The sequence below is a fragment of the Sturnus vulgaris genome, chromosome 1 (assembly GCF_052056855.1).
Source record: "Sturnus vulgaris isolate bStuVul1 chromosome 1, bStuVul1.hap1, whole genome shotgun sequence".
Classification (NCBI taxonomy): Eukaryota; Metazoa; Chordata; class Aves; order Passeriformes; family Sturnidae; genus Sturnus; species Sturnus vulgaris.
The window spans coordinates 147,343,617-147,357,700 of NC_142243.1; the positions used below are offsets into that span (position 1 = coordinate 147,343,617).

Consider the following 14,084-nt stretch of genomic DNA (forward strand, 5'->3'; position numbering starts at 1 on the left):
ATAACATCTGCAAGCTGGGTCCGGACTGAAATTCTAAGCAATGCAGTCATCCAGGAAAGATTAGTACTGCTCTAGTTGGTGTGAGAGCTGCTGTCGGGTTGGGAGATCCTGCCCATGGACAGAGTTTGTGAACGGTTCCTTCAACCCCACGGGCTGCTGTGGAAACAACACAGAGGGGGCTGGGAGCCCACAGAGCCTGCCGAGGCCAGAGAGAAAGCAATCGAAACTCATGGACAAAACAAGTGGTTTGATGCTAACTTTAGTAAGTAAAGTTTTCCAGATAAAGGCAATTGCATCCATATTTAACAGCTGTTAAAGAGATACACATTTAATTGCATTATATAAGGAGTGCTTTATATTAAAGAGAAAACATTTCAAGTGTCTTAGTTCTACCTGTTTGGAATCCAGACTTTCTCTCTAGAAGATATTCCAGTTGACAAAAAGGGCCTCGTTCAGATATCTGGGATCAACTGAATACATTTATTTAAAAGCAATTTTAAATATTAAAAAAGTAGAAATTAACACATACAGTACTCAAAAACTGTCACATTAAATACATGTGAATAGACATGTGTACTGATGTTTTACCTTAACATTCAATGAGAAGTCAAGATTTTAACTAGTGGCATGACCAGATCTGATTTCTGTACACGTTGATGTACTATGTAATAAAAAAATAAATAGCAACTGTTGTTCAACAGTAAATAAGACATCATCTGCAGAGCAAACTTCCCCCGCTGGGGGCACCTTCCCCTGCCCCTCCCCCCAACCCTTTATCAGCTAATTTCCCATAAAGATTTAGACTTTCCAAATACTATGTCATATACAAAATTGCAGACAGTGGCTCATTGAGTTCAAATATAATACTGTACTTAAACTCAATCAATATCATACATTTTCAGATTTCTTATGACCCACAATAAGCCAGAATAAACAGAACTATTGTTCCTTATGGAACTAATTTAATTTTATAAAATGCATATGTATACTATTTTAAAGAGCGTAGAAAAGAATAGACATTTGACTCTACATAATTTTACATGCCTAGGTTTTCTTTATATGATTTGCATTTATCAGTTTATTTCAAGATCACTTAAAAATACAATTGACCACAAAAGTGAATAGGTTTTGTTCTTTAATGCAACTTAAAACATTGTAGTAATGGATAAAATGGAATGCTAAATAAATGCTAAACCTGACTTCCTGTCCATAAAAACAGAATAAAGTCTGAAATACTGGAGCTGGTAATACTGAAGATTAGATGCCAGCAGGCTTGCTCACTCATTGCATATTTTTTTTTTTTTGGAATTCATTTTTTAAAAATAAATGATAAAACCATTAATAGTTGATAAATGTTTTGCATTTTTTTTCATGTGGGATTTAGACAGATATTTGTTTCTAAATTAACCACAAACAGAATTAAATATTCACTGACTACAGTCTTGTAAAACTGTATTAGAAATGAAAGCCCTCAGAAAGTCTGAGATATGCTTTTATGAAATGAAAACCTTTCCATGCAGCCAAGACAATCTGCTTTAAAATAGCAGCACTATGTACTGAAGCCAAAATAACATTTAAAGCAAGTAATACAAAACTACATATGAAAGTCATGGAACCTGCTACAGACAAACCATGGGAAAAACACAACTGCATGATGTTTCAAAAGATTAAAAATTATGTTGAAAGTGACACAGGAAATTAAAGTTTCCAGTAATACACTGAAGTGTTTTCTGGCAATGCAACTTTATACCAACTTTCAAGAAACCTCAGGTCAAATGCAGCCTTCCAAAGATTTTCTTAGAAATGAGTTTTGTGAAAGTATGTCTGTTACTTCGTGCTTTGGGTTACAACCATTACTGCTGCAGTTTGGTGAACTCCATGAAAACCAGCCTTATCCTTGTGATCTGAGATCTATCATTACCAGCCTCATCAAATGCATGAGAGGTCATCTTAGCTTCCACTTTTTAGAGCATTAAAAATAATTTAAATTTATCCTTATACCACCACTTAAAAATTTTATTTTAGGTAACTAACTTTTAGCAAGGTTGAAGACAGAGGAAAGAAAAATCCACAAAATCATTTTTCAAAGAGCCAATTTAGCTATAAACAAATACTGTTGCAAGCTCACATTAACCTGAATAGCAATTAAGTTAAAATGTTCTTTTCCTCAAATGTAGCTATATGACTACAGTACTACTTTTGTACAAAGGCAGGTTTCAAGTAAGCGTCTAAATGCATGCACAATGTCAACAGTTAACATTTGCTAGAAGTCCTTGGTTACTAAGAATGCAGTGAAAGAAACCAGCAAATTTCACACATATCTACTAAAGAACAATATGACTAATTTTCATTAAAGTAAGTTTTCGAATGAAATAAATTTGTAACTTTTTATAGTGAGGTAATATCACAGGGGAACTGCAATCACAGTTTGGCATAGGTCCACATAATATAAACATGAAATGCTGTATGCACACTGTAAAACATTACTGTTATCTGTAAAGTCAGTGAATATTTGTCTTCATAATTACACTTAACTGAGCACTATATTAAATAAATATCGAAGTGGGTTTCATAGCTGTAAACTGCATACACTTATGAACTGCAGACTGATCTTTAAATTGTCCAAAACCATTCACTCATTCTAACTTTCTGCTAATTGTATATTGAGAATACCAAGTTATTAGGAACAGTCATTTCTGTACAGTTACATGGGTGACAGAGACCACCTATGTTGGAAAGCTGGCAGTCCACACGTGTGGGACAGCACGGACAGAGATGGAAGTGCTAAATGCCCAGGATGGCTTCAACAAACCCGGTAAGGCGTGCCAGGTTCCAAGGCTACCATAATACTGGCAAAGGCAGAATAACACAGTATATTTACAATACATATAATTCAACCTCATGAGGTGAAACTTAAATGAATTCTTAATTTGTAACAGCAGCTATATATACAATTGTGCACAGGATTACAGGGAGGCAGCAGCGTTCGCTTTTGCTAAAAAGCCCGTCTTGCATGAAGAATGTGCAATGCTCAAGTTTAGGATTTGTTTGTTTTGACTAGTCTGACAGAATGTGCACAAAGGACACTGGAAAGACGCCTTTCCTCTCTGGCTGTCCTTCGATGTGGCCAATCTGCAACACAGGAGAAGAAGGTACATGTATACATATACATATATATATAGTTGTGCATGTGTGCACACAGACTTCACAGACTGCATTCATTCAAAAACAGCAGAACTGCTCACAGAGCCTCTGCAACCTCTTGGACAGTCTGAAGCAGACCTTAGTTATCATTTGAATTTGTCTAAAGAAACAAAATGAAATTGCACAAGCATATTATAAATAAGACAAATTAAGCCAATTAAATCTACAGAGAACGAAACTAATTTTTTTAGGAAACTTACATACATCATTGAATACATCAAGAATCTCACCAAAACAGAAGCCTGAGTTTCTTTTGTCTGATAGGCAGATTTTCAGTAACATCTCTGCAAACCACTTATCTTAGTTAAATGAATAAATCCTGAACATCTCACTGAAGGGAACTGTCTGCTATATTTGTGAAGTTACTTAAGATAATCTGTATGTTTCACTTAGGGTGATAAAAACCCAGCTGTTTTCTCATTGAATTAGTATGATACCTACTGATTTAGGGGCATACGAGTGTTTAGAACAAATCACAATGTTGTTTGATGAAGCGTCCTTCAGCTACAACTTCCTACATCTTTTGCATAATGATTATTTATAAAGAAATAGCTAATAAACTTATTCAAAGGGATTAAAAAATAAGGGAATATTTATATGATCTTTCCATGTTTAAAAGGCATAATTATAAACAACTGTTGAATAGCACTGAAGCAGCAGCCCTGACTGACCACATAACCCTCTTCTCACCCTGCTACAGTGCTGCTCACTACTTTCAAAATAATGGTGTACCTTCCTTCCTCTTCCACAAGCTTCCAAAATGGGAAGGGGAAACATACAGGACTGCCATTTCCTCTTGGAGAGCCAAAGTTTTGAAGCATATGAGTCAAAAGCCCTTGTTTCCCTTCTCAGAAACACTCAGACTGGGGCACCTCATAGAACTTGCTGGGCACGTCCCCAACGGGCTAAAAATGCCACTCCACAAAATAGATCCAGCAAGGAATGCAGCAGTTATCAGGGACTAGGTGATATGGGCAACACAGACACTTTTCACTGGGCACTGCTCTTTTGATATCAGCTTTTCAGTTGAAAATCTTCCACACTTAAATGATGAGTGAGAGGAAACCGTAGCTGGAAACAAAACAGCAAAGGTTGTGCTGCACTTAGATTAGGATATCACAGGCAGGATTGCAACTAGAATTTGTTTTAGTCAAATGAAATGTCTCATTATCCTCAGTAATAATTCTTTGGCAGGGAAACATGATGTAGCAGGGCTTTAGAGACATGAGTTGGATTGTCAAGAAAGGCTGGAGCCTTCATGTGGGATTGAGAAAAACCTGGTGTTAGCACTTGAACAAGATGCGGTCCATAACAGGGGGAGTATGGCATGAAACAGGGACATGAGAGGAAAGGAGGGAAAGAAAATGTTATCTGCCCCTAATTTAAGAAGAAAACCACCAGCTTATAGCATCAATTACAAACTATTCTTTAGACTTCCAGCAACCCCTGTAGGTATAGCTTAACATCTTGGGTGAACTGAAGAGAATTACACATCTCATTTTCATGGAGGGTGTAAGTTTGTTAAATGGAGTAAGAATCACCACTTCTTCACTTAATGAAAGGCTGCATGGACTACCAAGAGGGACACGTGTAAATATGTGCTGTATGAACCAGCAATAAAGCTAAACCTAGTGGGGCTGGTTCTATCAGACTCTCCCTCCCAGATAAAACAGGTTTTCTCTAATAGGAGTTTAAGGGCTGCCTGGTAGCTCAGGCAAAAGAAACCAGACAAAAATCAAAGAAAAAAACAAAACAAAACAAAAACAAAACAAAACAAAACCACCTACAAACAAAAATAAAAAGAAACCCTCCAAATTTGGAAAAAGAGACTTTCCTATAAAAGTCATAAAGAAGTTATGTGGAACAATAAAAGGGAAAGATACATACCCACCACTCTTGGTCCTCTTCACCAGTTACAATAATTACTTCTCCTTCAACAAATGTGAGTTCATCATCATTATCTGCCTGACAGTCATAAATGGTCTTCACTCGCCTAACTTTGTTTTTCCCCTAAAAATAGAATGAAGTGTGAGATGAAGGACATGAGAAATGGAGAAAAAAATATATATTATATGAATTTTGCCTTTTAGTTATGTTTTGTTTTACAAGAAAGTGAAGACTATAAATTACTTTTCCTGCAATTGGGAATATAGAAATCCAAAAACTGTGCTTCAACAAAGATATAAAAAAAATAAAATAAAAAGTTACCTACACAGGTGTAGGGTTTTTTTTCCCCTAAGATTCAGAACTCCCAGCACCACGTAATGTGTAGTGCTTAACATGTAGCCCTTAAGAGGGCTTAAAGTATCTTTTGCTTCCTCTGGTGAAGAAAGTTGAAATAATGTCTTTACATTGCTCTAGTCTGCAAACACCCTCTTTCTCATTTAATACATACTCCATCATAAAACCCAGCATGAACAGAAAATTAAATCCAGTCTCCTCTGAATGTTCCAAGAGAGGCAAAGACTGAGGAAAATGCTGCATTGAAATCCCAGTATTCCTTACAGTTTTGGTTTTGGATCTAGTGCAAAAATACAGTATTCTTTGATTTCAAATCTGCTTACAGGACTGGAAATTATTTTTTAAGCAATTTTTCCATCCAAATGATAGCAATTTCTTACTAAAATTACCTTAATGTCAGATGGCAGTACTATTTTCTGATGACAATTCACACTAGATATTCTCACAGCTCTACCATTCTGAGTCCAAGTATTTTCTAGGTCATACTTTGCTGCATACTGCTAATTCATATGAAAAAAGCCTCAGCCACGGACTCCTCCCCCAAACATATGTTTCTTATGGCAGGGAAGATAAATTATTTCCAAATAGAGTAAGTAAGCAATATTCACAGCAAAAACACTCCTGCTATTTTATATTCCTGTATTTTCATACCCACACCTCTTCAAAACCTACAGTTACTTCTTTTAACAGAAGTAATCAGATAACAAGAATGCAAAAACCCAAGAAGAGCAGAAGGAGATGAGAAGCAGAAGGGCTATGGAAGGAAAAGTCAGCAGGTTTAAAGGAATTTGAGCCAAAACTAACTTCACATAGGAAATTTCCTAGGGAGTCTTCTCTTTGCTATTACCTACCCACTTGAAATTCCTCCATGTTTTGGCAAAAAAAAAAATCCCAGCAATTCAACAGCAGAACAGACATGCTCAAAAAAGCAGCCACACTAAGCTCAAGGTACAGAAAAATAACAATTACAGGGGGATTTAAGGAAGAAAGCAGCTAACAACATAAAACTAAAAAAACCCATCTCAAGACAAATGAAGAGAAATACCTGAGGATCATATCAGATCAAGGGGTTTTTTTTCTACAGCAAAGGTTTGCTGCAGTGTGAAGTCATTTCAAAGAATGCTTCCTCTTTTCTTCAAAATAGATTCATATAATTGAAACAAAATCTCATCCAGCACTAGGGGCTGGAATTCAATAGGAAGAGGTGCTTGGGGACAGTCCCAGCTTTCAACTCGAGAGAACGTTTACAAACCAAGGGCACTCCCCCCCAGTCAATCCTCCAGTGATGAAGGTAAGTAAGTACCTCTGCAAGGTAAAAATTGTCTTGTTCAATAAAAAGGATAAAGAAATTTACATTCCTCTAAAGTTAGAAAACCGTATGGAACTCAGCTTGTAAGAACACATGAGAAATGATGGGAATTACTCTGGTTCCATCAGATTTTAACATTTTATTCCTTTCACGGAGAGCAGCAAAAAGCAGCATTCAAGCTCAAGGTGTATTTAATCATGGGAAGGTATAAAAAGGATGGATATGTAGAGAGCACATAGGTTCCAGAACATATTTTGTTAATGTTCCAGAACAGCTTGTGGCATTGGTGTGCAAAGAAATGGAAGCAATTCCAGGAAACATAATTCTCAACTGAAAAACAAATACCCACCACTGACTTCCTGTACCCAACAAGTGCTTATTAACAAGTGATTTTATGCTTAAAACTGAACAGTAATGAGATGCTGTGATCATTAACAACCCAACCATGCTCTTAATTACATTCAGTGCTTTTATTTCTTTAAAAATTAGTATTTTGTCTCCTTTATAGAAACCACCACACACATAAAGAACACTGAAGTGCTCAACGTGATTTCAGGAGCACTCAGTGCAAGTTTTGTTTCTCTAAAAACATCCTTTCAAATCCTTATAAATTATCATCATTGGAATTTTTAAATTATATTTCTGAACAATTAATTTTCTAAAACTATCAATTAAAAAAAAAAAAATGCTCCTCTGTTTAGTGGCTAAATAGTCAAGCCCAAGAGAGAGGTGCCCACGAATACTGTGGCTGCTGTGTGGCTCTCACTGGGATGAAGTATTTCACCAGCTTTGTGGAGAGGATACAGCCAGAGGATGAAAATGGAGGCAAGATACACCTCAGAGGGATCCTTGCACATTATCACTCAAGCAAAAAAGAGCTGCACAGAACACAAAGAGATATAAGTGTGCATGCAAAGATGTGCAAAAACCTGGTGATACATATATATATATATACATACTATGTGCATATATATATATACACACACACATATACTATATATATACATATATATACTATGTATATATGTGTATATATACTGGGACGATATAGAATAGCTTGGGTCACTGCACAACAGCTGAACTATTTAATTTACTGCACATATGAAAATGGCTGAGTTTAGAGAACAAAGAACCTTTTCTCAGAATTTTTCTGTATATAGAAGGGTGACAGTTTAAAAAAGGCCGAAAGTAATCAAACTAAACAGGTAATCCATTATTTGCTTTCTTTTCTTCTTTAATAAAGTGACAAGTAGATGATCAATTGCCTGCTTATATTTAAAGTACCTAAGTAAACAAACACTTTTTGATCAGATCCCTGTAATATTTAAATTCCAGAATTTAAAGGAAGCCCAAGCAACAACTCTGCTGTCCTCAGTGCAGACAGGAGCTTACAGGCAAGTCCGTGCCAGAAGTCAAGCAGAATGATGGCTCCACAGGGCTCTTCCTCAGACAAGCACAAGGCAGAAACTCAACCTCTGCTTTCACTATTTCACTAGAATGAAACATTTCCTTTTTATTTAAGTGCTTTGCATAGCCAATCTGACAAACAAAGCCATCTCCCTTTTGATGTATTCTTCGTGATGAAAATCTTAAGTGAGCTCTGGATTTTCATAGTTATCTCAATCTACATATGCATTAAGAATCCTCTGTTGGAAATTGTACTGGTTAGAAAGATGAACAGCAAGATAAATTGGGGGTTGAATCAAGTTAAGGTTCCAGATCTACTACTACACACCATGCAGCAATGTCAATTTTGCCACTTCATCAATACATCTGAATCTACCCCTAGACCATTAAGTACATCAACATTAAATACAACAGGGACATTTGCTGTTTTTGCCACAGCTGACTCGACTTTAAATTTTGCATCTACTGACAACAGGTGCTACTATCCCTTCTTAAAGCTTACACAGTCAAATATATAAATATTCTAGCAATCTAAGGCACACAGACCCATGACCAAAGCCAAAAGAGAAAACCATCAATTCATTAAGAGTTGTGATTGGCATGGATATAATAAATACATAAATCCCAATAAATCTATATACACTGTCATGTTCCCAAGGTTATTGTTTTATGTTCCAAGTATTTGAGCATGCAGGAGAACTTGAAAACCCCCAACATTTCCTGAAGCTGCTTTGGGGCACAAAAAGAGCCCCTCATTCCCCAGCCCATAGCTTTATGTTGCCTTGAGTGCATAGCTCAAGGGTGCACAGAAAGTCCTACAACAACTTCAAAGCCTTCCATGGATACTTCTAAGGAGCTGGAGTAATACCTACCATGTTTATTTTCCTGGGAAGTGGCACAGGGGTTTCTGGCAGGGTGTGTGTTATATCATTAGACTCTTCAGATGCTTGCCTTTGGACGGTGTCTCTGGACTGCACGTTTGGAGAAAGATCAATGGAATGAGATTTTTGATTTGCCTCTGAGGGCTGAGGCTTCGCTGCTGCTTCTCCACCTTGAGTTTTAGCCAACAGCTCTCCTAGCTGAGGTTTTGGAGGAAGGTCCTTCATTTGTGGCTTTGGAGGTAAGTCTCCAAGCTGTGGTTTTGGTGGCAAGTCTCCTAGCTGAGGCTTTGGGGGTAGTTCTCCAGGCTTTGGGGGTAAATCTCCCACTTGAGGTTTCTGAGTTAATTCCAGAGGCAGAGGCTTTGGGGGCAAGTCTCCAGGCTGTGGTTTCTGTGGTATATCGATGGATAGTGAGGGCTTCTGAAACATTTCCATGTGTTGATGGGATTTATCTATTGAAAGATGATGACTGGTTTCTATTTTTCTTAGTGCCACTAAAACAAAGAAGCAAAAGTGTTTTTCACAATCTTAATATTTGAATATTAAAGAAGTTAGGCATATATCAAAACTGCAATTGTGTCAATTATCACATGGTCGCTGAGCCCCATGACTGCCCTCTTAGAAGCCCTCCTAGTCTATGACAAAAGCAGGATAATACAACTTTACATAACCCTCATTCACTGAAGTCTCATTTAATTGCTCCTTCTGGAGGCCAGCAGTGCTTATACCAGCAGCTATTAGATACCAATTCAAGAGATTATTTACTTAAAATGAAACAAAGTGATCACTTTTTGGACTTAAACCAAAACATATAATAAAAGACTTTGGAAAACCACCTATAGACCAATTGACGTGACTGTAATAAAATTTCTTTTTAATGACAATTATTCACATATGAAGTTGAATTCCATACAAAAAAACACCTGACTCACAGGAGCTCTCAGGAGAGAGAGATTAAAAACATATCTATACAGTGTAAGGAACATACATTCACACTAAAATGAAGAAATCATCATTACAATTTAGTAAAGATGAAAAAATTTAAAATGTGTATTTTGCAGATTTGATGGAAGGAAATGAAACTAGATTTTCAAGCAGTTCTTTGTCTCAGTGTCATCTATTGATTTTACTGCTAAGCTCCCTAAGAAAACTGAGCTGAAATCTACCTCAAAAGCAAAACCATTAGTACACACAAAAAATCCCCTACCCACAACAATCTAAATCAAATAGTCCTTATGTAAAAACAGATGAAGGGAGATGAGAGAAAAAATTTACAACCTGTGATGAAATTAACACATTTTGAGTAGAAGGAACAATTTCCTATTGCATTCAGTACTGCTTTAGTATCATATTCTACAGGCCAAAAAAGTGGCCCGAATTTGAAGGCAATAACACTCCCTTTGGATATCACCCCCTGCAGTAAAATTTCCATGATATATTTATGGTTACTTATAAAACAAAGAAACAAGCCCCCCCCAGAAAAGAAACCTACCAAAAACCAAACCAACTAAAAAACCCAGCAACCACACCCCACCCAAAAAATCAATAAACAACCCATTTGCATAGTTTTCATGAAAGAAATTGTAGAATTACTATCAGATGTCTCATAGTCTCATTAAAAAAAAAAAGTCTGTGTTGATCCCTGTATATGGCTGTGTCCTAGGCTTACCACAGCGAATACACACACTGATCTTCCACATGGGTTTGAGATGTAAGTAAATGATATGAAAAACCCTGATAGCAGCCCTTATCAAAGTGCTTTGATTTGGCCCTTCTTAAATTTTCACCTAAATCATTTTAAATCAAGGATGTGTTTACTTCCTTCACAAGTGCCATCCTAGTGCATCATTGGTGTCTCTTTCAAAAGATCATGTCAGAATAATTGTAATTCAATGAAGTTAAAAATTAACATTCGCTTTTTCTGTTAAAAATTATTTGCATTCTGAATTTCAGACATCTGTCCTCAGAATTTTGGACAAGTAGCATTTTCTGATCTTCTGGCTCTATTGTGATCATCCACTCATACAGATATATTTTTATGGATTCTGTATTCAGACACAATAGTCTGAAGTAAGTTTACTTTCTGCTTTATAGTCAACTGCTGCAACAACCCAAAAAACTAAACAAAACCTGCTGTGTGAGTTTAAAGAGACTAGAAAAGAACATTTCTAAAAGAAAGTTGTTCCCTGGGATGATGGTTCCAGCAAGTTTGCCACTGATACATAAATGAGCATGTAACAGAACCTGATTCTTTCTAAGGTAGTTTCAGTGATCACAACCCTGATTGCCAGAACATGGCACAGATACAGTCTGCTCCAAGCTATCACGAGATTGGACTTGGAGATACTGGAAAAAAAACAAAAAGAAAACCAACGAGAATGGTCTAGGATAGAAACAGAAGTCCAGAGAAGTTATCCACAGAGATATTCAAAATGTGACTGGACATGGCCTTGAGTAACCTGCTCTCAAAGCTGGTCCTGCTCCGAGTGCTGGACTGGACCACAAGACTTCCTGAGGTCTCTTCCAGCTTCAATTAATTAATGATTTTTTTTCTTCCCTAGGTCTATTTTTTCCAGTTTAATAAAAACCTTCTCCATATTCCAAAATCCCTTCAGTTTTTGTGAAGCTTTCATGGTTTGTGGCATTTTAGAAGTAAAATTTCTGCTGAAAAGATCCATATATTTAAAACAAATATCAACTTTCATCCACATTTAAAAGATGCCATTATGAGAATAGCCACAAAGAGATCTCTTACCTTTCTGAGGTAGTTTGGGAAGAACTCTAGGGCCAAGTGCAGTCTTTGCAGTCCCAGTGCTAAATCAACAGATGTGAATTATTAGTTCATACAACTGTTATAAAATATACTTATTTCTCATTTTCCCCCGTTACACAACCATAAATAAAAAAATTCCCCCCAAAAATCCACATTTATTTTGCCCCTTTTGTATAATCACTTTGTTCATGGATAAATCCCAAAATGCAAAGCATTGTTAAGAATTAACTGGGCTTTTTTTTAGAGAAGAAGACATATAAACCCTACACACCTTCAACGCTACGGGGCAGATATATTATGTGAACTATGGTACATGCAAAATATACTCTGAAAATGGGTGAAGCTGAAAGGCCAACTCTGTGGGCAGATCCTGAACCTTATGAAAAAAATGTTCTTCAAAATAATTGTACTGAAACATAAAATATAATCTGTGCTTTATGTCAGTGAAGTTTTCCAGGACTGAGCCTATGCCTTATATGATGCCTGCACATGTATGATACTGTATCACACACACTCTGCTGCAGGAACAGACAAGGTCTCTGCTACTCCAAGAAAATATTGATGATTGTGGGAAAACAACATGCTTTGTCAACCTGTATTACACATATGTTAGCTATTCCCATCTAAGTTTTTCCTCTAAAACCACACCTAAATTACTTTTATAGAAAAGGAATGTGGAAGAAGAGAAGAAAGCAAATTGATTTAAGGCATAAAAATCTAACAATACATAAAAATCAGTATCAGCTGAAAATAATTACTCAAAAAAAACAAGAAAAAAATTAAAAATGAGTGAGAAAGGTGCCAGTGTACATTCAACAGAGCAGAGACTCTTCTGCATCAGCTGCCTTGATTCTGGTATTGCTTGTCTCTGCAACCAATGTCTCAAAATGAGCATGATGAAACACTTTTAATTTCTAGCTGCTTTTTAAATAGCAATAATACATCATGACATGAAACTGAAAGAACAGCCAAGCTCAATCTTGATTCAATAAATCACAGAATCATAGAATATCCTGAATTGGAAGGGGCCCACAAAGATCATCAAAGCCCAGCTCCTACCCTGTCCTCTCTCTAATGCCATGGAGTACAAGGATCACACTTTCACCCTTGTCTGACAAGAATCCAGGATGGGCCCAGCTCTCTATTTTGTGGAATACTACCACTTTTCCCTGAATGCTCAGTGCCAGCTGGATGGATTCAGCCAACGTGGGAGGCCAGCTGTGCTACCACTAACAGGTCCTCTGCTTTGACAAGGCAGATCACAATCTGGGGGTGTCCAGAAACTCTTCCTACACATCTTCTGTTGTGCCCTGTCTGAGGTTACACATCTATCCCAAGTCACAGCCCATCCCACACACTTGTGGTCATGCAAGGCTGTGTGCCTGAGGCAGGTGCTTATTGGAATTACCATGCTCTGAACCTCAGGACTTTGGAATCACAGCACAGATAGAGGAGTAGCAAACTCTAAGTGACAGCAATGTATGGCTGTCCTTACTGCTCCAGCTATTGAAAAAGACACTGGTAATGGACAGAGCTGATGAACAACTACAAGCTAAAAGCAGTTTGTGTTACTGCAGACTGTGGCAGCACAGAAGCCTGACAGAGTGGAAAACAGCTAAACTGGAAGACTGAGATGAACTCTCTCTCTTACAGAGCCATCTTCAATGCCAGCCTGTACCCAGAGTGACACTGCTGCTACAGGCAGGACACCTCACACTGAAGCAGATCAAATGAAATGCCAGGAGACATGAAAATAAAACTTTTGTCCTGCTGGCCTGTGGTGTGAGGCAGCATTCCCCAGCTGGGAGAGCACTTCTGCAGGAGCAGCAGACAGATTCGGGTACAAGGCGCTCTGTCCATCCCGCTCAAAGGATGGATTGTGCATGGACAGCGTAGGAGGCTCAGTGGAGCCAAAGTATTTGTGTGCTAGTATGGCATGCAGAAAACTAGTAAAAAACACAACTAGGATTTTATTTCCTATGAAAGCCTTTTCTTTTCTAATTTACAAATTAGTTATATTTATTTAAATTTTCATCTTTGCCTTCATATATGCAGATTTTACCTTGACTGCTGAGACATCCCCTCAAACTTATTTGCAGCCTTTGTTGAAGGTGGGCCCAAATCATTACCTGAGGTGAAAAAAAGGACAATTAAAAAAAATCATTAGGATAACTGAAATATAATCAGCAGAGGGTGCAATTTAAAGCAAAACATGTATTCCTCTATGCATCTTCTATACAACATATCTAAAAGATAATTTATGTTCTTT

The 14,084-nt window shown here is 37.2% G+C and overlaps 1 protein-coding gene across 5 annotated transcripts in view; it reads right to left on the bottom strand.

The window, feature by feature from the left end:
* Positions 1 to 459: 459 nt before the first annotated feature.
* ASAP1 (ArfGAP with SH3 domain, ankyrin repeat and PH domain 1) overlaps positions 460 to 14,084 on the bottom strand; it is a 115,824-nt gene continuing 102,199 nt past the window's right edge. For all 5 annotated transcript variants that reach the window (XM_088179326.1, XM_088179332.1, XM_088179321.1 and 2 more), the window contains 5 exons: positions 13,878 to 13,944; positions 11,798 to 11,856; positions 9,034 to 9,536; positions 5,092 to 5,214; positions 460 to 3,132 (listed from right to left, as the gene is read on the bottom strand). In XM_088179326.1, coding sequence (XP_088035452.1) covers positions 3,058 to 3,132; positions 5,092 to 5,214; positions 9,034 to 9,536; positions 11,798 to 11,856; positions 13,878 to 13,944 — 827 coding nt within the window. In that variant the 3' untranslated portion in view covers positions 460 to 3,057. The remainder of the gene's footprint in view (positions 3,133 to 5,091; positions 5,215 to 9,033; positions 9,537 to 11,797; positions 11,857 to 13,877; positions 13,945 to 14,084) is intronic.